Genomic DNA, 25,264 nt, shown 5'->3' on the forward strand with positions numbered 1-25,264 from the left:
ATCCCCAGTGACACGCTATTTGCATATTATCTATAAAACAGAAAAATATGATGGCACAAAGTTTTCCCACATTTTTTTAACTATGTGATAACATGACAACTTTAACTCTCTCTCCCTTATTAAACCAACCCACTGTTACCAAACTCTAACCATTCTCCCCACTTTTCCATCTATAGTTACTCTGACTACTTACTAATACCTACTCACTGCCCAAAAGGAAATGATAACGTACTCCCCATGACTACTCACTAATACCTACTCATGGCCCAAAAGTAAATGATAACGTACTCCCCACAACTACTCACTTACTAATACCTACTCACTGTCCAAAAGTAAATGATAACATACTCCCCACGACTACTCACTTACTAATACCTACTCATGGCCCAAAGGTAAATGATAACATACTCCCCACGACTACTCACTAATACCTACTCACGGCCCAAAAGTAAATGATAACGTACTCCCCACAACTACTCACTTACTAATACCTACTCACTGTCCACAAGTAAATAACGTACTCCCCACGACTACTCACTTACTAATACCTACTTGCTGCCCAAAAGTAAATGATAACATACTCCCCACGACTACTCACTAATACCTACTCACGGCCCAAAAGTAAATGATAACATACTCCCCACGACTACTCACTTACTAATACCTACTCACGGCCCAAAAGTAAATAACATACTCCCCATGACTACTCACTAATACCTACTCATGGCCCAAAAGTAAATGATAACGTACTCCCCACAACTACTCACTTACTAATACCTACTCACTGTCCAAAAGTAAATAATAACGTACTCCCCACGACTACTCACTTACTAATACCTACTTGCTGCCCAAAAGTAAATGATAACATACTCCCCACGACTACTCACTTACTAATACCTACTCACGGCCCAAAAGTAAATGATAACATACTCCCCACAACTACTCACTAATACCTACTCACGGCCCAAAAGTAAATTATAACATACTCCCTATGACTACTCACTTACTAATACCTACTTGCTGCCCAAAAGTAAATGATAACGTACTCCTCACGACTACTCACTTACTAATACCTACTCACTGCCCAAAAGTAAATGATAACATACTCCCCACAACTACTCACTTACTAATACCTACTCACGGCCCAAAAGTAAATGATAACATACTCCCCATGACTACTCACTAATACCTACTCACGGCCCAAAAGTAAATGATAACATACTCCACACAACTACTCCCATACTAACAGCTACTCACGGCCCATATGTAAATGATAACATACTCCCCATCTCATGTCTTCCAAAGCAACACCACTAAATATTGCAGATCTTATTTTTTTCTTATGCAGATTCTAGTATAGTGTACCCATATCACTGATCCATTCCAGACTAAATAACTCCACTCGCACTGAATCTGATGGGGTTCTCTAACCTCTGTCAGGAGTACACTGATCAAAGCTTAAATCAGGCAAAACAAACTGGCTGAAGCTTCAGCTAAATTAAAGGAATACAAAAGAGCCCTGTGCAGGAGTCAAGTCCCTCTTCAAGCCCCAAATAAGAAGTCTCTGCCCACTTACACCCCTGCACCTACATATACTAACTCCATGGTTGCACAACTACAGAGAACAAAGAAAGCTCAAAAACTATGAATCACTGCTGATCCACACACAAAAAAACAAAACAAGAAGACGACACCATAGTAATCTCCTACAGGGAACATCAATTGAAAAGTGACACATCAGGGAAATGAACTCATTCAACTGAAAGTTCATCCACTTTAAGCTCTGTCAAGAGTAGAAAAGCCACCTAACAGCCTCATTCAACTGAAAGTTCATCCACTTTAAGCTCTGTCAAGAGTAGAAAAGCCACCTAACAGCCTGAATGTGAATTCATCCAATTGGGGGACTTGTTCTTTTCTGAATCTTCTGCAACCTGGAATATGAGAGAAAAGGAGGCCTCTCTCTGTATATGATGTGTGGGTGCTTTGACCCCCAAAGCAAAACAAATGAAGACTTTTTTGTTTCATTGAAATGAAATTTCAGGCAATCAGATACACCAAAATGACAATTAGTGCCTACTGGACTAAACAGTGGTACTGTATTCATATTCTACATATAGCTACATACATTTTTTATAGTACGTAGGATTTACTTATCTCAATGTTTGCTAAACTGCATCTAGCATATCTTTAACATAGATTATATTACATATACATAATATACAGATAAGTACAAATATTTAGCTAACATTTTTTTTTCAATGTCTGTAACTTGAAAACATTTTCGGCATGACAGAAGCATAGCTACTAACAACATTTCTAAAGATAGTTCATATATATACTTAATGTTCATAAATAGCAGAACATATTTATGCAAAAAAGGCACTTTAACTGATCTAAACTCTATTTAGTTTGTACCTTCGTTGAAGATTGTGCGTCAGGGCTGGCAACTCAGCACGTAAAAATCTACTGCCAATCATTAGCGGACCGGAGTTCCGCTGTGGCGACTCCTAACCGGGAAAAGCCGAAAGACACAAGAAACTCTATTTAGTTTGATTTTGTAATGGACAGGTCCTGTCCCCAAACCTAGTAAACTTCTTTGAAAAAAGTTACTGATGTGGACATTGCTTTTCTTGACATGGCCATGGCCAAGGCTTTTGATACTATCTCCATGATGCTACTATTGAAAACCTATACAAACATAATGTAATCTCCCATCAGACTTAACTGTCCCAATGTTGGAAGAATGAACCAGTTTTTACACCCGATTACCCTTGCACATGATGTACCTATTTTGGAGTTATGTTCCCATTTTCAGGCTTGATTTACTACTTCACACTATTTTCTGAATCTCCCTCATCACACGTGATTTCTGAAGCTGCCTAGTACACAAACAAACCTAACTACATGACTAACATGTTAGTGACAATAGTAATTTAAAAAATGGACATACATCTTACATCTCCCTTTTGCAGAAGCCAAAACAAATAAGCTTGTATAACATAATTTTGCAATACTGTTCACTATGAATTCTACAGATTTTATGCTCTCTCTTTGATAATGTACTTATAGTTTTCCAACATTTTTGTCACTCTCTGTTTTTTGAAACATGTTTCTGAGTAGTATCCCATATTCTTACTGGAAGCAGGAAGAGTTATATGATATTTGGTATTAAAAAATTTATGCTAACTGGGTATGTAGATTTTTGGCTGGATGTGCCTTCTTTTTAAGGGCCTACAGTAAAAAAAGTGTACACACCCTTGTTAAAATGCCAGGTTTTTGTGATATAAAAAATGAGACCATAATAAATCATTTCAAAACTTTTCCCACTTTTATTGTGACCTATAACCTGTACAATTCAATTGAAAAACAAACAAATCTGATAGGGGAAAAATATAAAAAAATAAAAAATGTACTATAAGCTGGTTGCATAAGTGTGCACACCCTTGGCAATATTTGCCCACTCTTCCTTGCAAAAGTGCTCCAAATCTGTCAGACTGCGACGGCATCTCTTGCGCACAGCCCTCATCAGGTCATCCCACTGATTTTCTGTTGGATTTAGGTCAGGGCTCTGGCTGGGCCATTCCAAAACTTTAATTTTCTTCTGGTGAAGCCATTCTTTTGTTGATTTGGATGTACGCTTGGGGTCACTGTTGTGTTGAAAGGTGAACTTCCTATTTTCTTCAGCTTTCTAGCAGATGCCTGAAGGTTTTGGACCAAAAGTGACTGGTATTTGGAACTGTTCATAATTCACTCCACCTTGACTAAAGCCCCAGTTCCAGCAGAAGAAAAGCAACTCCAAAGCATGACACTGGCACCACCATGCTTCACAGTGAGAATGTTGTTCCTTTGGTGATGGGAAGTGTTGTTTTTCTGCCAAACGTACCTTTTGGAATTGTGGCCAAAAAGTTCAACCTTGGTCTCATTATTTTCCCACATGCTTTGTGAGACTTGATGTATTGTTTTGCAAATTTTAACCGGGCCTGGGTGTTTTTCTGTGCAAGAAAAGGCTTCTGCTTTGCAACCCTACCCCACAGTCCAAACATATGGGGAATATGGGAGATTATTGTCACATTTAGTACACAACCAGTACTTGCCAGAAATTCCTGCAGCTCCTTCAGTCCTGCTGTAGGTCTCCTGGCAGCCTCCCTGACCAGTTTCCGTACTGTCCTTTCATCAATTTTGGAGGGATGTCCAGTTCTTTGCAACGTCACTGTTGTCACATTTTCGCCACTTTTTGAGGACTGTCTTCACTGTGTTCCATGGTATAACCAATGCTGTGGAAATTTTCTTGTACCCTTCTCCTGACTGATACCTTTCAACAATGAGATCCCTTTGATGCTTTGTCAGCTCTCTGTGAACCATGGCTTTTGCTGTAGCAGGCAACTGAGTAAATGTCAGGAAAATCCTACTAGGACAGCTGAACTTTATTTGGGGTTAATCATAGTCTCTTTAATTGATGGCAGGTGTGTACCCAAGAAGACTGAATGCTGTAATTAAATCAAAAGGTGCTTCTACAAAGTATTAGTTTAAGGGTGTGCACACACAACAAAGTATTAGTTTAAGGGTGTGCACATTTATGCAACCAGTGTATTGTACGTTTTTTATATTTTTTCCCCTAACAGATTTGTTTTTCAATTGAATTGTACAAGTTATAGGTCACATTAAAGGTGGGAAAAGTTTTGCAATGATTTATTGTGGTCTCATTTTTTATATCACAAAAACCTGGCATTTCAACAGACAGAGGTGTATATACTTTTTATATCCACTGCATCTACCAGTTTTCAGTGTCTGCAGGTTAAGAGGTTTGAATCCCACTGTTATCTGCTGGATTGCAAACTAGCTATCAAACAGATCCCAAGCAGTAAGAGATGCCATTACCCTCTCTCTCCGAATGAAAAACTATAACTATCAGGATACCACATGCATCACTTTTGGGCATACTCCCGTTTGGCATTTATTTTGCAGATATCCAAGCCAATATACTTGAAGTGTGATTGAAAAGGTTTGCTGATGACCGGAAGATGAGCACTCTTATCTATTTACTGCCCGGCCTAAGAAATAAGTCACCACCACAGGTCAAGCAAAATATTATTTTGTCTTCGTTAAAAAGTAGTCTTGATGATTGAATGGGTAGACAAATTTACATCACGAATATATGGGTAGCCTACCTGTTTTGGGAGGTGGACACTTAAGTATAATAAACGGTGGAAAGAATTTTTAAGTATGCCTACGTAAAGGTATACATGGCTAGGTCTTTTACAGTCTCCATGACTGCTTGACTAATATTGTTCCTATGTTTCTAAATATTATATGCTTGGCACCCCAATCAAAGATGGCATTTCTTTACTATTTTCATATCTTTGCCTACACCCTATAAACAAGTTTACAAGCTACAGCCACTAGCTAATTTCTAGCAATTTAGCCTTAATGGTTGTGACTATGAATTACTAATAAGCTTCATCCCGGTTTGATTACTGCAGTCTATACTTGTAAAATTTATGATTTTGAGCAAATAATTTAAATAAACTGTTCACCTGAGCAGATCAGCATTTGTAACCCAATGGTATTATCTGGTTAATAAATGAATTAATCAAAATATTCAGTCAGGGAATTTGCTAGTAGTTTACATGACTCAAATGTCATTTGGATCTTTAACAGTAAGCATTACAGGACTCGTTTTTAATTTAATTTACTCATTTAACTATGGAATTAGAATTATCAAATTATGTATGCAAACATGACTTTCTTTATAGTTTTTTGCACAGCTCTGTCAAATCCAAAACTACCCAGAAAAGGCAGCAAAAACAGTATTTACCTAGTTTCCCTTTCAAAATGGCAAGCTTCTGTTAAATGCAGTGCTTCTTATCCCTACTTAAACAATCCAGCACATGAACAACTGTCAGGTCTGAATCCAAAAATTCTGGTGCCCCATTGGTGATCTTTTTATTATTTATTATTACTGTTGTTATTGTTACTATTAATACTGCTTCTTCCACGTCATTCTAAGGATTGCACAAGCTGTACACTGGCTGCCATATTTGTTTGGCTGCATTACTGGGCAGTAACCCATAGTTAAATATTCCTAGGGAAGGATGGCTGTAAAAGCTTCAACAAAACATTCCACAAAATTAAAAAGTGTCCACGGTAAGGTATACAAACTTAACCATAAAATATCCTTGGGTAAACTTGCTCATAACAGAGTTAACAGTTCCCATAAAATGGATTAAAAGCACAACCACAAAAAGTGTTCAGTCAGGAGAGGAGGCAGAAAACCTCTGACATTTATAAGGTCTGCTTTCTGAGTTAATAAAGAGTACAGATTCTTGTTTTGTCTGATCAGGTATGCTGACCGGGGTAATGCTGAACTACACAACTTGCACACAGTGCTAGGTAACTGCCATCCGAGGATACATTTTATTAAGCCTTCACTGATACAGATATGACAGCTACATGACACATCATGTAAAACAGGACTGCTAAAAGAAACCAAGATTACACTACCAAAGCTACTGACTATTTTAAAGCACGTAAAATACAATGCAAATACAGACATTCTGGATAACTATGGTAGGATCTTTAACGACTATTGAAATAGCCACCAGAATGTTTATATGCAGTCTTGTTTTAATGCTATACCATTATGGCTATTACAGCACAATGCATTCCCTTTACAAGATCCCCTCTACAAACAATTTGCAGATTCTGTATAAAGTTTACTACCGGTTTCTCTCCTACACACAGCTAGGCTGAAAAATACTTTCAATAACATGGTATTAGCCACAAGTGTACTCTTCACTAATATCATTGTGTTTAGTATATAAAAATGGTTCCCCCGTGAAACACCAACTTCCTGAAAGCTGATGCTTCCAAAAGAAAAAAAAAATTGCCTGAAATCCAAGAGTGCAAAAAACTCCTTTGTTTATTGATTTTTTGCAAGGGGGCAAGCCCTCTGCACCCTCCACCCCCAAACTTATCTATATCAACTCCAAGGTTGCATCAACATGAAGAAGAGAGAACTCTCCCTAAAAAGTGAATAATTGCCAGCATACAATTAGAAATCGTACCAGCAATGATTTCCTACGGAGAAAGTGTTTGGCATTGTGCTGTTTGTCTTTTTTTTCTTTTCTTTGCAAGCTATTGAAGCTCGAGGAATTTCTCTTCACGATTGTGTAGGAAAGCCAAAAGCTTTGTATCTTTTCTGCTGTAAAGACCCTTGTGCCAAGGGTTCATGAACTGAAGCATAAAATATTACTAACAGCAAAGTAATTTTCCAATTGACTGTTTGACTGGATGGGACTTGACACCCTTAATACTACTTTTCCTGTTCAAATGTCACGTTCCTTTTTTTTTGTTTTGTTTTTTTTAAGGAAAGAACCTCAATATATTTTGAATACCTTTCTTGTGTCATAAGAACTCTTGAAAGGCCCACTTTAGCTTAACGTTTGTATTTTATGTAAACTTCTTTGCATGCAGTTCTGATCAAACTCATTAAAATGTACAGAAAAATGTTACTACTAGTACAGCTGGCTTCCCTACACAATCTTGAGGAGAAAGTCTTTGAGCTCAGTAACTCACAAAAAAAAAAAGCAGATGAACGGCATAACTCCAAATGCTTTACTCCATAGGAAATCATTGCCAGAGCAATTTCTAACTGTGCACCAGCAATGATTTACTTTCTAGGGATATTTCTCCCTTCTTTGAGTCAGTACGACCTTGGAGTTGGTATATGTAAATGTGGGGGTGTTGGGGGCTTACCCCCCTGCAAAAAAAAAAAGATTTTTGCCCTCTTGGTTTTCGGGCATTTTTTTTTCATTCCATTGAAGAGTTGGCTTCATAGTGGAACCATACAGTTTTGTGTAACACTGGCTCTTCAGCAGTAAAACATCTCATGCAGGGCATTGTCAAACGTTAGTATCTACAGTCACAGCAAGATGCGTTACAAACTATAGGATGTTACTACCTGAACTTTTGGCACTTGCAGGAAAGCAACCCAATGGATTTCAGAATGCTTCCTACACCTGTACAAAGCAGTTATGAAACGAGAACAGACTGCTTAAAACAACTGTGTGTAATGAAACTGATGCAATTTTCCATATAATACAGTTAAGAAAACTATGTCATACTTTCTTGTTCTGTCTAGTAAACCAAACCACTCCTGTACATCACAGTCAAGTTACTATGAGACACTTACAATGTACAGATACGATGGATAAGATGAGCGCGGGAATCTCTTCACCCAAGGTGGGCTGCCTGTCTGCATGTGGATCATGGTAGCACCAACACTGTAGATATCAGCTTTGGTTGAATGTCCTCGGCAAAGGACAACTTCAGGGCTCATATAAATCTGTTAACAATAAACACATATTAATCTGCAAGCTACAGTACTATGAGCATTCAGTATAAACTGCACAAGAAATGGACAGCAAACATGAAACAGGGAAACACAACATGTCATTAAGGACAAGGAGAGCTCAGGCATGTCAGGCTGTACATCTCCCTGACTTACAGCAAAGGCATCATTACCTAGACCACCTGCATCCTCTGTTTTCCTGGCCTTTAGCAAAGCTGTCTGTCCCACATATTTTTACCCTTCCACTCTGTTGGAACTCACCGTTTCCCAGAAGGCAACATATAACCAAATCCATCACCCTATGGCAGAAAAGACTTCTTCACTTGCCAGGAAGCCAGTCGCCCAATCTCAACATACAAACCATAACTTCTTATTCTTGGAGCTCTATTCTTATAAGATAGGCTGCATTTCTGGAATACTTTCAGTTTCCTAAGGTACACAAAATTTCCAACACCATCTCCTCCCATGCATCAAGGACATGAATATTAAACTCTTTTATGCATCTATATTATTACCTCGAACGGGCAGTATATCGAATACAACTCTGTCGACACAAACGTCGAACTACACATTCATCGAACCACCAAACCATCGAAAATGTAAACATCGAACGTATCACGTCATCAAAAGCGCCATTCAGGTAAGTGAAACCCAACGAAGTAAAACTAAATTAACACACTTTTTGCAGGGGTGGCAAGCCCCCCTGCACCCTCCACACCCCCCTACTTAAATATACCAACTCCGAGACCACACTACAGTGTGGAAAATTATATATTTCCTCATCCCCACAATCACGCTGCTGGAGAACAAACACGCTCGATGTTGTCAGTTTCGATGGTTTGGTGGTTTGCTGAATGTGTGGTTCGGCGTTTATGTGTCGATGGAGTTGCATTCGATATGTGTCGATGGAGTTGCATTCGATATACTGCACGTTTGAGGTAATAATACAGACTCCTTTTTTATACATGCCTGTTCTCTTATGCTCTTCACTATCCCTCTTGCAAACAACTTTTCCCAGCTGGTCCGTCTATAGTTTCCTTTAGAGTCAGCATACAATACCATCAAGCTTCTAACTCACACACATGCTCACACTCATACGTGTACGTACACACACACACACACACACACACACACACACACACACACACACACACACACACACACACTTGATAACACCAGCGTGGAAAGATAAGCCAATAAATTGTGCTGGCACTAATTGATATTTGGTTGAAATCATCTAAGAATAAAACAAAATGCACTACTAATGATCCTCAAAAGGCAAACAATTTGAAATGCAGTTTCTGTCCCTAAAATAATAATATGCATTAAAGGACACAAATCACAGCATATTACTCATAGAGTTCATATAATACTATACACATCTTGCACCACATGCCTGACCTCTCTGCAATCCATACTAAGTCTACAGTAATTTAGCCCAGGAGACACATACACTGCAGAGAAAATCACTACTGCATAGCCCCAAAGAAAGAATATAGTCCATCTTATTTTTTTCTTCTGGACTATTCAGAAATACATATACATGCGTGTGTGTATGAAAATATATGCACACACACACACATATATATATATATATATATATATATATATATATATATATATATATATATATATATAGAAAGATTATATATATATATATATATATATATATATATATATATATATATATATATATATATAGATATATATGTATATCTATATATACACATACACACACATAGCTCTCAACCTCGTGATGTAAGGATTCTGGACAAGCCAAACATAATGGGAGGGGGAACAAAGGCCCAAAATCAAGGATAGATTTTAAAAATTACTCTTACAAACTGAGAAAGTTGCTAAAACAACAAAATTTGCATTAACATGCATTTCTGAAGCATACGAAGTCAAAAGCTTAAATGTCTATTTAGTAATGTCAGTCCTAAATGATTTGCCTGAAAACCATAAACTTTATAAGGAACAGACCAAAAATATGAAGCAAAAATCTGGACATTCTGCAAAATTCTGGATAGCTGAGAGGTATCACAACCACACACATACATGTGCAGACACAGATACACATGATAAACATGCACACATAACAGACCAGAAACACTAATCGCATGTCACATGACTAAGAATAGAAAATTAAATGCTTTCTGTCTACATACTATTCCGTTAACACTGCATATTTTTAGAATCAGCAGGGAGTAAATATGCAAAAGAGATATTACCCTTTTAGTTTTAGATTATTTCTTTCATATAGGTTCTGAACGTACCTCTCAACTGCTATGATTCAGGCACAATGTATGCATTTTGGGCACAGATTTTGCCTCACTTGTCTTAGACTTATGGGCTTTCTATTGGACTCTTCTCATAAAGATAGACCCTTCAAGGGTATATATATTACTAAATAAAAGATATAAGCCCATTCTTGTCATGATACTAATTATATGGGGTCTAGTATCTAGAGAACTTCTACTCCCAAAAATAATACAGTGTTCCTCTTTTGGGCTCTCTACTATGATTTTTTTTTAAGGCCAGCACTATTATTTTTAATATCAATACAGTCAGGAGGTATGATTCTGTATAGCTGCTGTCAGCATTTACAAATGGAAGCTTGTTTTAAATACTCCCCTTATCTAAGATTAGATATCACAAAAAAAGAAGGCTGCCAAATAAAGTATTCCATTCAGGTCCACTACGAATAACTACATCTCATTTGACTGACACACAACTATTCAAACCTAAAACTCTGAGGTTACTAGTCAAAACCAGGACGTTCTCAAGGTCACAGCACATGAAATTTTTTTTTTTGCACAGGAGCCTAACATGAGGCAAGCTTCAGCTTAATGTGTGTGTGTGTGTGTGTGTGTGTGTGTGTGTGTGTGTGTGTGTGTGTGTGTGTGTGTGAGCGAGAAACAGTTTTAGTAAATTTTGTCACATATGCTTTCAGTCAACAAAGTTTACTGATTTTTTTTTTTTTTTTTTATCATCATAAATGCTTATTTTTGAGTAGTAGAAATGTCGAAGACTGAAACATCAAATGTTCCTGCAGTAGGGGTGCTGTGTTTGTATGAAGGTAAGTAGGGCTTTGCTCTAATGACAAAGCTTTAGGATATACTGAAAGTTTTGGCATTAGAGGTAATAGTGGGTGCTCAAGTGTATTTAGGCAAGGGGGATGGATTTTGTGTGTGTGTGTGTGTGTGTGTGTGTGTGTGTGTGTGTGTGTGTGTGTGTGTGTGTGTGTGTGTGTGTGTGTTTCCAAGATTTTCAGGATTAAGGTCAGAGGAAGGGCTAGATAAGAGGACAGATTTAGTGCCTTCTGCTTGTGTTGCTGTAAGTGAGGTGTGTGTGCCACTGCCTTATGTACTATTATGGATGGAGTTGTTCATAAGGTAAACTGCAGGGTTGGGTTTGGGGTCAGTGTTAGAGTCAGGGTTTGCACACACGATTACTGTGGTAAAGAGATGTGACCCCCCCCCCCCATCCATCGAGATGTGACCTCCCCATCCATCTTTATTCATGAGTGCTAAACGTTAACACTAGCCCATACAGCTCTAATCTCCCTGCAAATGCTGTCATTACAACTGGGGCTCTAAAAATCTCTACCAGAAAGTGGGAATTCTTGAAGTGACTTTTACTATGTATAGCAGTCAGTCTGACAAAAAGAATGAATGGGTATACAAGGATGACATGAGAGGCTGATGGTAAGCAAGTATAGAGAAGAAAAAGACTAATACAAATGTATTTAAGCTAAGTTACATCTATGTCTAACGCAACTGTATCAGATAATCGACACCTATTTTGATATGAATGCAGTTCCACCCTTACAAACAAATGAAATAGCATTCAGTGAGCTACACAGGGATTGTATAAATCTCTCCACAGCAAAATGGCTATATGGTTAGTGAGATTAAATCAATCAACTTCTTCTTTCAGCTTTTTCCTGGTTAGGGGTCGCCACAGCGGATCACCTGTCCGCTCATGATTGGCAGCGGAGTTTTACAGTGTCGAGTTGCAAGCCCGACGCCCAACCTTCCACGGAAGGCACACATGCAAGCACACACTCATGCCTAGGGCCAATTTGGAGTGTCCAATCCATCTACAACATGTCTTTGGGATGTGGGAGGAAACCAGAGCACCAGAAGGAAACCCACGTGACCACAGGGAAGACATGCAGACTCCGCACAGAAGGCACCCCAGCCGAGAATCAAACCAGAGAACCTCTTGCTGTGAGGCAGCAACAAAAAAAATACATAAATACATAACTACATAAATACAAATTCCTCTGTGTGTGGGGGCGGGGTATCAACTCTGGGATCACCATCAGTTGAGGAAAACAGAATGCTTAAACTTTTGCAGCAATCTGCAGTTTCTGGCCAAACAATGTTAACATAACAATTTGGCAAAACAATTATTACATAAGAGACATTTGTTACTAACAGCAAAAATAATCTGAGATTTTTCCATACAAAACCTAAGATAAAACCACACAAGGAGGCTTAAAGGGACAATTACTTGCTGTAGCTAGTTGGTACCTTTTCACTTTCGACTAACCAAAGTGTGTTTCTACATTAAGAAGACTGGGACTGTTGTTCTAATGACAGTAGTAAAGTAGCCTGGTCAGTTTGAGTTTTGAAACACACACTGTGTCTTAAAATGTGACTGTTTCATCAGCCAGATGGCTTTTTAGAGACTTAGTTCTTTGGTGTTAATTTGTACTTGAGAACTACTTTTGTTGTGCTTTTACATTAAGAAGTTACAGATCATCCATCCTGTGGGAGAAGGTGTTTACCTAATCTCTCTGAGTTGGGAAGCACTCTATGAATCTCAAAGGGTAGTCATTTACTCGCCAGAGGGTATGGCAGTTTTCAGCTTTTTTCTGTCTGCCTATAAATTAGGCACGTTTGAATGCAGCCATTCATTGCGCTGTGGCAACTAGCAGTACCCTGTATAGCAGCAAACCTATAAAGCTAGTACTTGCGTCTTTAATCTGTAACACAGAAAGAATTTGCATGTAACTAAGCTTAGGGCAGCTAGTTAGCATATCAAACAGCACTAATATCACATCATAGCACTATCTAACATCTAGTCTTAACCCTAGACACCATTCAGGTGACTCCTATAAAACTAAGTCCCTAAACCATAATAGCCCAACCCTAAAAAAGGTCTTGACAACATGGATTTACAATTTCCTAATTTCTCTGTGGCCAGCTTGGTAGATATGGGCATGCTGAGCAATTGTATCATGTACTCAGACAACATTTTGATCCTTAAAGAAACTAACACAGTATGTGACAGATGGAGGCAAAAATCTCGCTTACAAACAAGGTTGCAAGGAACACATACACTGCATTCTTCACACATACTGCTCACCACACACATAGAACTTTTTATGCTGAGGCACATACAAGAAACCTTTCCAAACCTCAAAGGCCTTGTAAGCTCTCAAATAGCAACACTTACCCTCAGCAATCACACACACACACACACCAAATGCAACACCTAACAATACACATAAGCCTACACCCAATGATCCTAAAAAAACAAACCCATAAGGCAAGCAACACTTTACCTAGTACTTGTCATAGAGGATTCTATTGTATGGCATACAGATGCCTCTCTCACCAGGCTTCACAAGGAGAAGGTAACATTTAATAGCCTATCTGGGGCTATAATCTGAAATATCATGCACGCACTCAAGTCACTGCACCACAGGTAACAATATGATTCTATTAAAGTGCATGTGGGTGTAAATGACCTGAGTCATACCTCACTGGACTATACAAAAATGACATTATGTATCTCTGAATGTGTGTCACAGACAGCTATGTGCTTTGCACTGAACACCGTTCTACACTCACCACGGATGATGCCACAGTATGAACAGAAAATGATTGAATTTTATAATTGGCGTAGTTTCTGGTGTGACTTGAGGGGAATCCAATATCTATTAGCATGGGAGGACATGATTAGCAGACCATGTTGCTTTGCCAAGGATAGTCTGCACCTGTCCCCCCTGGGCTTTCAGATATTGGCTAAACTTTATCCATCCCCTTAGGCAATTTCAAAATGACAACACTACCAACATAGCAGAAAAAAAAACTCTCAAAGCAACCTTAAGGTGTTACTGCTCAATGCTAGGAGTCTACACAAGAAACTCAACACCCTACAAGCTCTCCTCACTCTGGAGAATGTAGACATCTGTGCTGTTACTAAGACTTGGTTTAAAATCACAGAAAGTACTCTGGCACTGCAAGACTACAGTGCCTTCCACACATTCAGACCAACGGCAACACAGACAGGGGCTAAAGGGGGAGGTGTCTCGATTTACATTAGCAGCAAATACAACTCCCCCCCTGACTTTCCCAGTCAACAAATGTTAAATAAATAAATAAATAAAAACTCCAGGTTGGTTATAAAGGATGATGCCCTGGAGTTCATCTACATCCAAGTCTCCACAGACAAGGTTCCTTACCATGTCCTGGCCAGTTAAGGCCACCCTCAATGAGCCACGTAGCTCATAACTCTTGCCTACACCTACAGGCGTCACTCATCATCCAACCAAATACCCTATTCATGGGAGTTTTTAACTACCCTGCTATAGACTGGGAAACATACACTGCCTTTAACTCACAGACACGTTTCCTGGATTTTATCAACACAAACACCTTGTACCAGATAGTGTGCACTCCAACCAGAGGATTAAAGGTACTGGACCTAGTACTCACCAACACGGGAGAGTGTGGCACCCACCACTGTCATGTCCTCATTGGCGAGGTTGTACCACAAAGCTGTCTCCCTCAAAATAAAAATCAACCCAGAATACCCAACTCAACCTCTAACAGTTAGGAACTATTCTAAAGCAAACTACATCCTTTTAAGTGACAGTTTGTCAAAATTCATGGCTCCCCCAAACTCTGAGAACACAACTAATTATGCAGAATTATTTAAAGAAACCCTTTATAAACATCTAAATGGCTACATTAGGCTGCTGTACCTACCACAAGTAAGCCCAGATCTAACAGTAAAAAAAAAAAAAAAAAAAAAAACAACAGGGTATATAACTACAGAAAAAAGTCAAGGCCAAAATAGGGGAGAGGAACTCTCAGACACAAGAGCTCCCTGATTCAACTAAACAAAAAACTAAGAGGTCTAATAAAGTCCAACAAGGCCAATTATGAAGTCAGGATAGCCTCCTAGACTAAGGACATTCACAAGACTTTATTTGGCTATGTCAGGAACATTAAAAGCAACACTTAGCAGTGTGCATAACTGGTGGTAACTGGCACAGCATTCGCTGACCAAGGTGGCATAGCGAATTTACTGTCTGACAAATTTAGCTCTAACTTCACAAACTTCTCCCCTCCAATACTGCCTGTGAAATCCCTTCTAGCATATCCCCCCCAACCCTTACTATCAACAGCGAGCAGGTCCTGCTGCTGCTCGCTAAGACCAATAGCACTGCTTCAATGGGCCACAATAATATCCTTGCCTCCTAAATAGCCTAAAACATGACCTAGCAGGACCACTTGAGGCACTCACTCAAACTAGAGCCTCAGAACAGGTTATGTGCCGAGTGAATGGAGGGCTGCAATGGTCATCCCTCTTCATAAGGGTGGACCATCAACTGACCCCGGGAACTACAGACCCATCATTCTGACAAGTCTAATATGCAAAGCCATGGAATAAGTTATTATGGAAATGACAAAGAAGGACATTGGAAACCTACAAACACTGGCCACATCCCATTTTGGCGTTGTTAAAAGAAGGTCTTGCCTACTCAAGCTGGTAGACTTCTTTGAGAGGGTAGACAAGGCTACGGATGAGGGGAAAATGGTGCACACCACCTTCCTAGACTTGGCCAAGGCATTCACTAACATACCCTGCATGTGTATTGTTGATAAATTCTGAGAACTAGGCATAAATCACTACGTAAGTCTATTGATTGCTGTCTGGCTCACAGAAAGGACTCCAGCAGGAGACAAGTCATGACCAGAGTGTCCCCAGAGATCTATGATGAGCCTGCTCCTGTTGGACATCTACTTCACAGAAATTAAGGCTAATGCCAAATGCCTTTGGCTCACCAAGTTAACAGATGACTGTAAGCTGGCAGCTATCATAGGTACCCCCATGACAACATCCTACAAGAGGGTTTAACACAAACAAACAAATGACTGATGTCAAAGCCACTTTATGCCAGAGTCTATTACAAAATGCAACAACTGCAAAGTGATATGAAAAGTCCACGAGGGATATGAAGAAAAGCTGCTTAAGTGAAATGGTCCTGGGACTCTGCAGAAGTCTATGAGATAAATAACACAAAACAGTTTGGTAAAAGAGAAATAACACAGAAGCATGTAAGAAAAATACATGAACACAAAACAAAAGGATGAAAATGGATAAGATACAGAAGACAAAGGGATGAGTTTTCTACATACAGAACAGTCAGTGCAAGACTTGTGAAATCTCAAATGGTTACTAAAGAGTACTGAGCCTATTTATGATTATAGTGTTACATTCAAAAATCCTTTAATTGTCCTACCTCTGTTCCTCGAAGATCCCTTGGAATGTAAGTATCTTCAGTCATCTGCACGCTCAGTCCGAAATCTACCAGTACAGCTTTGGTTGACATTAGCACAACATTGCTGGCTGAAAATACACATACATTTATTTTAGTTAACCATAATCAGGAAATCTGTACAAAATACAAGTTAAAATAATGAATGTCATGCGTGTGGGTATATATACCATTAGATAATGCATGCTGCACTTTACACTCTTGACAAAGAGACAGACAAATATGGCAGGTGGAGACACCAAAGGTTAAGCAAAATGTATGGAGAGAACAGGGCAGTGCACCACAGTATGCTATCACCCATGGCAGGGCACAGAGAAAAACACTATTAAAGTAAAATTAGGGCATCCACATGCAATGGAAAATTGTATATAGCTGCTTAAACAACAAAGGTAGTGATAAGGCAAACCTAGGTTAAGAAACAGTCCATCCCAGTGACACAGCCTGCACAGTAGAATGGAAAACACCCTGTGCCAACATACACTTCAGTAAGTCTTCAAGGGAATACCAACATCCAGGGATGGAGCTGCACAGGTTACAGTAAAGACTAACCACCTGCACTTCTATATATACATAAACATCTGTTTGATATATCATGCATGAATGTCTATGTGATCTGCTACAACAATTAATTCATAACTAACCTGGTTCCGTAGTGTAGAGGGACAGAATCCTAATAATGACTCAGGTGACCCGGGGTACACTTAGCATATCAGACACTGGAAGTGCTGGGTGAGTCAGAGTGAGGAATGAAGGGAAGAAGCCTACTCTCCTGTCTCAGGAAGGGAAGGGTTGTGCATGCTTAATGGGCACATGTTCTCGTGGTGAAGACAAGGAAAGACAGCCTACAGCACATTACACCACAAGGACGGGTTCCTTGCTGGAATACACGCACACAGAAGTGTTGGCAGCCGCCCAGTGCTGTTAAGCCAAGGCCACTGCCACCAGAGGGTGCTTTACCCATGTATGCAAGAGGGGAGTAGGGCAAACAGAAAAATCTCTAACCACTCCTAATGGCTGCCAGAGGAGTACACTTTTCAGGTAGACCTTTCTCCATTAAAGAAAGAAATGGCCCAGCTGGACGGGACAGGGATAGATTATCATCAGACAGCAAGGGCTAAGTAAGACTAAAACAATCAATCACAGCTGCCATGTAAATCTGTACTTAATGACAGTACAACATGCTTAACAATTTCAAGTCTAGAACCACAGATCATCTGCAGTGAACACAATCATAATATTATTTCTTGCATCTCACAAAATCCATTCTTTTTAAAAATTTACTTGTCAAGATCCCAAAACATCTTTTTAACATGACCAATCAGCATAGTACACCAGTAAATACTTGATAACTGGCCCCTGAGTAGCCACTCAGCGTGTGCACTGCCGTAAAGCATTATGATGCGACACTGTTCTAAGCATATGTCACATGAAAACTACTAGGACATAGCTTCAGAAGTGCTGCAAGAAAGCAAGCTCTTACTTATAAAATAAAGTGACAACTGCAGAACTCTCTGATGAACCAGATGCAAAGAGCAGAGGCATTAATGGCTGACTACTAAAACAAAAACAATACAGGTTTGCAGTGAAGCATGGTTGAAATCATCCGAGTTGTTCCCCTGACTTGATAAAATTTGAAGACTAAAAACTCCTAACGACTTCATATTGATTTAAATTAAATGTTTCCTTCATCCAGAAGAAATCTACATCAACCAACTACTACTACAGTAAGACTTGTTGGCAGGAGTGTATATCATTAGCTAGCACTACAGGCAATACCATAAGAAGGATAGAGCAAATGAGGCGCCTGGCCCAGGGTTTAAAAATAAAAAAATGTTTAAAGGTTTACCAGCTGTCATTAAGAGTCCATAAATGCTTATAAGCAGTTTTGTTAAGTGTCAAATTGTTCTTTTTTTTAAGGCACTTAGGCTATTTAAGGAAAAAAAACACAGTGTTTATCACTTTACAAGCTGTCAAAGACAGCTTCTAAACTATCAGACTGTTCTTATTCATAATTACTTATAAGCAACAGGAAACACTAAATGGGTGTGCTGCTCAAAGCAATCTCCTTGTGATATCACAAATCCCCTTGTGATAGCGCTAACTGCAGGAGAACGAGTTGCTAACCCTCAGCTGCCCAGGATTTTCATGGACGTCCCTGTTTTTTTTTTTTCCTCAAATTTTAGTTCTGTCCCTCCTAAAACTGGTGACTTTTGCAGAAAAGGTGGTGAATTATGTTTAATAAATAATAACAATAATTACAGATATAGACTTTTTTACTTCAGAAAATGTATATTAATTCACATCCTCTTATTTTTCAAAGTCTAAGTTAATAGTACCAGTATTTTAAAGTATTCCTGATTGTTCTTGATTATTTCTGGACTTATGCCCGATTATGTTGATATTTGTCCCAATTCAATAGAGAGCTATGCAGCTGAAGAAGCCTATGGGTGAGAGGTGACTGAGGAGTGATGCAGAGCTCACTCACCTTTTAGGACACAGGTGTAGAAGACACTGATGCTGCTGGAATGGCTTCTGGGACAGTCTAAAGAAACCTATATGCTTTTATTACATGTTAGGGTCAGACACATCATAGCAAATAAATTGAAACATGGCCATTGAGATTAATCTAGTCAATGAATCAGTGAAATTGCAAAATTCTCTTAAGTGAACCCCAAAATGGAACCAGGATATGCCAAGGATCCTTATGCTCACTTAGATAAATGCACTGATAGGGCTATCCCCATCAGGAGCAAATAAAGTGGCACATTCAAAGACAGACTCACTTGTTGGTCAGTAGATATACAGTAGGCTCTCTATTATCTGGCCTCTCTTTAACCAGCCATCAAATTTCTGCTGTAGCCCTAGCAAAATACAACAGAGAAGAACAGCACTTCCGCCTTCCCTGGGCTAAATAATGACAGATATTTAAATTTTAAAATTCAAATTCATTAGAAAAATGCATACCAACACAAATCCTGTTATTTTATCTGATTTATAACCTATAAATGCTATTTTGTATGCATTTTCTGATTAACCAGACATTCCTTTATCCAGCCTAAGGTCTGGACCAGCAAGACCGGATAAGAGGGAGTCTACTGTAAGTAAATTTTACAACAGAAGGAAGAAACTGCTTACATTAGGCTGTAAGGCCAGACCCCTTATCATAATAAAAATATAAAAAGCATCACCAATAAAATGAAGGCAGCTATTAAGACTAGTAAAGCCCCCCATTAACATAGGTTTGCAAAGTTCTTCTTCAGCTAGGTTAAAAACCTAAGGAATAATTCACAGCCCTGCTCAGAACGTATTTACAATGATGCCTCTTATTCAAATGGGAATAACATCCACAACATATTGGCTAACAGGCGTGCTGAAAATGTCCACGGAAACTATTATACACATCTGAAACCTAGTACAGCCCCCTCATCCACCCCCCACACACACACACAATCTCCAAAAACCATATCTTTAAAGTGCTCTCTAAGACCAAACATTACTTCTTCACCGGATCCTGACAATGTTCTACATTGCCTTATAAACAGTCTCAAGCAGGCCCTTGCTGATCCCCTCTATAAGTTGTTCAGCCAAAGCTTTGCCACAGGATATGCTCCTGATCAATGCCACACTGCAATGATGATTCCCCTTCACAAAGGGCACCCCACCACTAACCTAAGCAACTATAGACCCATTAGTCTTCCTAGTCTTGTCTACAAAGCCAGAGAACACATCATGACAGGCCTCATAACCAGGACATTAACAATTTAATCATACTCAAGCCGCAACAATTGGGATTTGTTAAGGACAGGTCATACCACCTCAGTCTTGGAAACTTCTTTGAAAAGGTCACACAGGCTGTGGTCATACTGTTCAAGGTGAATACCTGAATCTAGCAAAAGCATCTGATCCCATACCACATGATGTGACTGTAAACAAACTAACAGTCCTTAAACATAGATCCCTATGCAGTAAGATGGATTACAAACTGGCTCAAGGACAAAGCATATATTATCAGGGTGGGTAAATGCTCCTCGGCTAAAGAAAAGGTGAGCAGTGACATCTACTAGAGGTATGTAATGTACACAGGTGAGCAGTGACATCTACCAGAGGCATGTACTGTACACAGGTGAGCAGTGGCATCTACCAGAGGCATGTACTGTACACAGGTGAGCAGTGACACCAGAGGTATGTACTGTACACAGGTGAGCAGTGACATCTACCAGAGGCATATACTGTACACAGGTGAGCAGTGACATCTACCAGAGGCATGTACTGTACACAGGTGAGCAGTGACATCTACCAGAGGTATGTACCGTACACAGGTGAGCAGTGACATCTACCAGAGGCATGTACCATACACAGGTGAGCAGTGACATATACCAGAGGCATGTACTGTACACAGGTGAGCAGTGACATCTATCAGAGGTATGTACTGTACACAGGTGAGGAGTGACATCTACCAGAGGTATATACTGTACACAGGTGATCAGTGACATCTACCAGAGGTATGTACAGTACACATTCCTCTCTGGCATTTATTTATGACATGGATCTCTGGTGGACTAAGTTCATCGATGATTACAAACTGGGTGAAATTGTCAAATCAAGAGATGATACAAATTCCCTTCACACAGAACCATCACATGTTAGCGTACAGTACACTAAGAAAGGAACCATAATATGAAAGTCAGTATCATCTCCTTTGCAAAATAACAAAATGCTATCAGTTACTATATTAATGATACCTCACTCTTCAGCGAGTCTGGGAACCTGAGTAAATGGCTCCTCTTCCTTTGATCAACATGTGGCGACCATAGTCAAGAAGGCCTTCAATATATCAAAATTAACACCAAGGGAATCTCTTCCAAAAACCAAGGATCTTATTTTCCCCTGTACTCTGCTCTGGTTAGATTTTAGAATACAATGCACCCTTTAGCATGTATATCACTAGATGCATCAATAAACTCAAATGAAGATCACAGAAATTCCTAATAAAAATAATTTAGGGGCTCAAAAATGTTAGCTATCAGCAAAGGCTGGAGACACTCTCCTCGTACTCAGTGTCATATAGACTCTTGAGGTGAGACCTGTGCTCTGTTTTATCTCCCCTCAGGGATCTCATTATCCAACACTTCTTTTTTCCTCAATATGTCACACAGTACAGTCAACAACAGAATGAGAGATCTGAATCTACATTACAGAATAAATGAAACTCCATGGACAAATAGGTTCATTACCCCGCACATTTTCTTGTTCTGGAATAGACTCCCCTTGCATGTCAAGCAGTGTGTTTCCCTGTCTGCCTTCACACATAGCTTAGAAATCAGATGGGTACCCTAAAATATACACTGGGGCTTACAGGCTTTGCCCTCCTTAAAAAGGCTGATGTAGCCCGAGGATGAATATTGCCAAGGTATGTGTAGTCTCTGGCCTAATAGCCTTGTATTTCCTACAATTCCTCTGATTCCAATGCAGTCGCCAGGATGGGCCTAAGGGTAAGACAATGTAAATAAATAAATGCTCAGTTCCTCACAGTATGATGCTATGCAGCTCAACTATGGAACTGTTAGAAAACAGGGAATTGATAATGAAATACAATAAAGTTAGATGTACAGCAAGTAAGAAAGTATTGTTACATTAAAGACTGAGATGTGAAATAATCATGAGTGGGAGAATGGTTGGGGCTACTACGATTCTTTTAAGGAGCAGTCGTTTTGAATAGATGAGGAGAGAGACGGTGATTAATCTGTGACCGAGGACAGACAGCGAGGCAGCGGTTTATCTAATTAGAGAGAGAAAAGATTGAATCTTGTCACTTTTAGAGCTTGTGATTGATACAATTTCTGTAAGCAAAGTTACATCTTGTCATTTAGTGAGTACCTTTCTGGTCTGATAGAGAAAAAGGAGGAAGTGGAAAAAACATTAGGAGAAAAGGTAGCAAGTGTGGCCACAAAATGTACTGTAGCAGGCAGATGAGCAATAGCAGAGCCAACCTTTGCTTAGATATTGTTTTAGTAGTAAATTGAAGGTATGTGTCTTGTTTGTGTTTTATTTGCAATGGGGTAGAGTTCCAATTGTTAGTGACTTAATGGGAACATAGAGAATCCCCAGCTGAGCTGCTTGTTTTGGACCTGGAGAGGAGAGAGATGTTAGTTGACCATAATAGTCTACAACTGGAGAATGCTAAGAGCATATATTTTCAATGAAGGACATTCTTCTGGGAAATGAAGTTGTGAGTATGTAAGGGAGTGGAGGAGTGAGTTCTAGCCAGTGTAAGTCTAGAACGGCTATGCATTGATGGGGTATTTTCTGCAGATTTCACTACATTATTGTAACTTGTTTTGAGTTGATTTTTAAGGGTAGTATTGAGGCATGAAAAGATATGGATGCATATAGAATGGTTGGCAGTAGGTAGGCAGTGGCTATGGATTTCCTTGCCACTATGAGAAAATGTTTTGCTCTGTATAGTGATCCTAGTTTCTCAAGTGGGTCCTTCTGATGGCCTGTTGCAGGTGTTGTCGTATTTAAGTTTGTCATCAAGTAAAACTCAGAGTAGCTTCGTTTGTGGTATCCATTCAATTTTTGTGTTGTTGGGGGACAGGATCTGGAATGGGTGTTTTTGTTCTGCGAGACTTTTGGGGGTAAAGAGCATTAGTTTTTTTCTTCTGGGGGTTGAGGAATAAGTTTGCACTGGTGAGACAGGATTCTGTAGATGGGAAAGCCTGTTGAATGACATATTGTAAGGTGTGTAGTGATCATGCAAAGCAAATGAGTGTTGCATTGTCTGCATATTAAACAAGGGTTGCTTGTTGAGAAGCAGTATGACATTTATTGATAAATATGTTAAAAAGGAGAGGTCCAAGTACTGAACCTTGGGGAACCCTGATTGCAACTGGTAGGACAATTGGGAGGTCTTGATTCTACTTAACTGCTTGTTGCCTACTTGACAGAAAACTATGGAACCAGGTCAGAGCGGATTTGTTTAGACCAATGGATGCTAGTTCATATAATAGTCTCTAATATGATATTGTGTCAAAGGCTTTTGACAGACAGAGAAAAATAGATGAGATTAGGTCCCCATTGTTTCTGTGTTGACTGACAGTGTTGATAAAGCTGAGGAGGGTAGTTGTGGTATTGCAATTTGGCCAGCATCCATGCTGTGTGGGTGAAAGTAACCTATGGTCATTGAGGAATTTGATTAGTTGGGGGTGTATACATCTTTCCAGAATTTCGGATAGGGTTTCAGACTCGCAATAGGTTGGTAATTAGTCAGGTCTGTTAAGTTGCCACCTTTATGGAGGAGGGGTTAGGAATGCTTTTTCCAGATTGTCAGGACATAGTTTTCATGTACTGATCTGTTGATTAGGATGAAAATGGGGACGACTATGGATGAGTCTGCAATTTTTAGGTATTCTGTTAGGTCATCAGCTGCCAGGGTTCTCGGATTTATGTTTAGTAAATACTTTTTATTGCTGCAGTAGGGATAGGTGTGAGCATGCATTGCTGTGCAGTATTATGGCTGTTTGGGATGGTAGGTTGAGTTTTGTTTAGTGATTGCTATGACTGAGTTAATGAAGTGGTGATTAAACTGAGTAGGAATACTGTCCAAGTCCTTACTAACTGTTGGAGAGAAAGTGGAGATTTTCCTTCTGTGTAACAGTTTTTTAATAGACAACTAGAAGAGAGTGTAGTTGTTCTGATGTGAATTTTCAAGGTTTGAGAAACAGGATTTTTTGTTGTTGGTTATTTGCTGCTTAGATAAGTTTTGTATAATTCTATATTCCTCTGTCTCTTTAATTTTTGGTTTGGGCTGTTCCTTTCAAGTATGGTCTCTTTTAGTCATTATATCTTTGGTCTTGCATGTTAACCATAGGACTGGGTCTGTTCATTTAGTACTTTTAGAAATATCAGGTTAAAGTGAGTGAATGCTTCTAGGGGTAGAGTTTTTAGTAGGTTCTAGTTATACTGTGAGATGACCGAGTTAAATAGTTCTATATATTTTTTGCAAGCTTATTTATAGATTACTTGTCTAGGAATATATTGTCTCTGTTTTACTATACAAGTTGGGAAGTGGTTGCTAATGGTGTCTAGCAAGCTGCCACTGGAGTTATGGCATCTGGTTTATTTGTAAATATCCAGTCAAGTGTGGTTTCTCAATTTATTTTTTGTGTATGTGGCTTGTGGTATTTATTAGCTGTGAGAAGGCAAATAAGCTTATGTTAGGTGAGGTTAAGTCACTGTTTGTATCTCCCATTATTACAGTTTCCAGAGCTATTTCAATGTTTATCCAACATAGGATATTTTTGAGTATGGCTGTATTACTACCTGAGGGAAGG

The 25,264-nt window shown here is 39.2% G+C and overlaps 1 protein-coding gene across 2 annotated transcripts in view; it reads right to left on the reverse strand.

Annotated features, from left to right (window-relative positions):
- The window catches only part of MAP3K8 (mitogen-activated protein kinase kinase kinase 8), a 95,494-nt gene that overhangs the window by 19,277 nt on the left and 50,953 nt on the right, over nt 1-25,264 (reverse strand). For both annotated transcript variants that reach the window (XM_044066679.1, XM_044066678.1), the window contains exons 5-6: nt 16,896-17,002; nt 8,192-8,344 (exon numbers count right to left, since the gene is read on the reverse strand). In XM_044066679.1, the coding sequence (XP_043922614.1) occupies nt 8,192-8,344; nt 16,896-17,002 (260 nt within the window). The remainder of the gene's footprint in view (nt 1-8,191; nt 8,345-16,895; nt 17,003-25,264) is intronic.

This window comes from Protopterus annectens, chromosome 3.part1, assembly GCF_019279795.1.
Source record: "Protopterus annectens isolate FY-2018-M chromosome 3.part1, PAN1.0, whole genome shotgun sequence".
Taxonomy (NCBI): Eukaryota; Metazoa; Chordata; order Ceratodontiformes; family Protopteridae; genus Protopterus; species Protopterus annectens.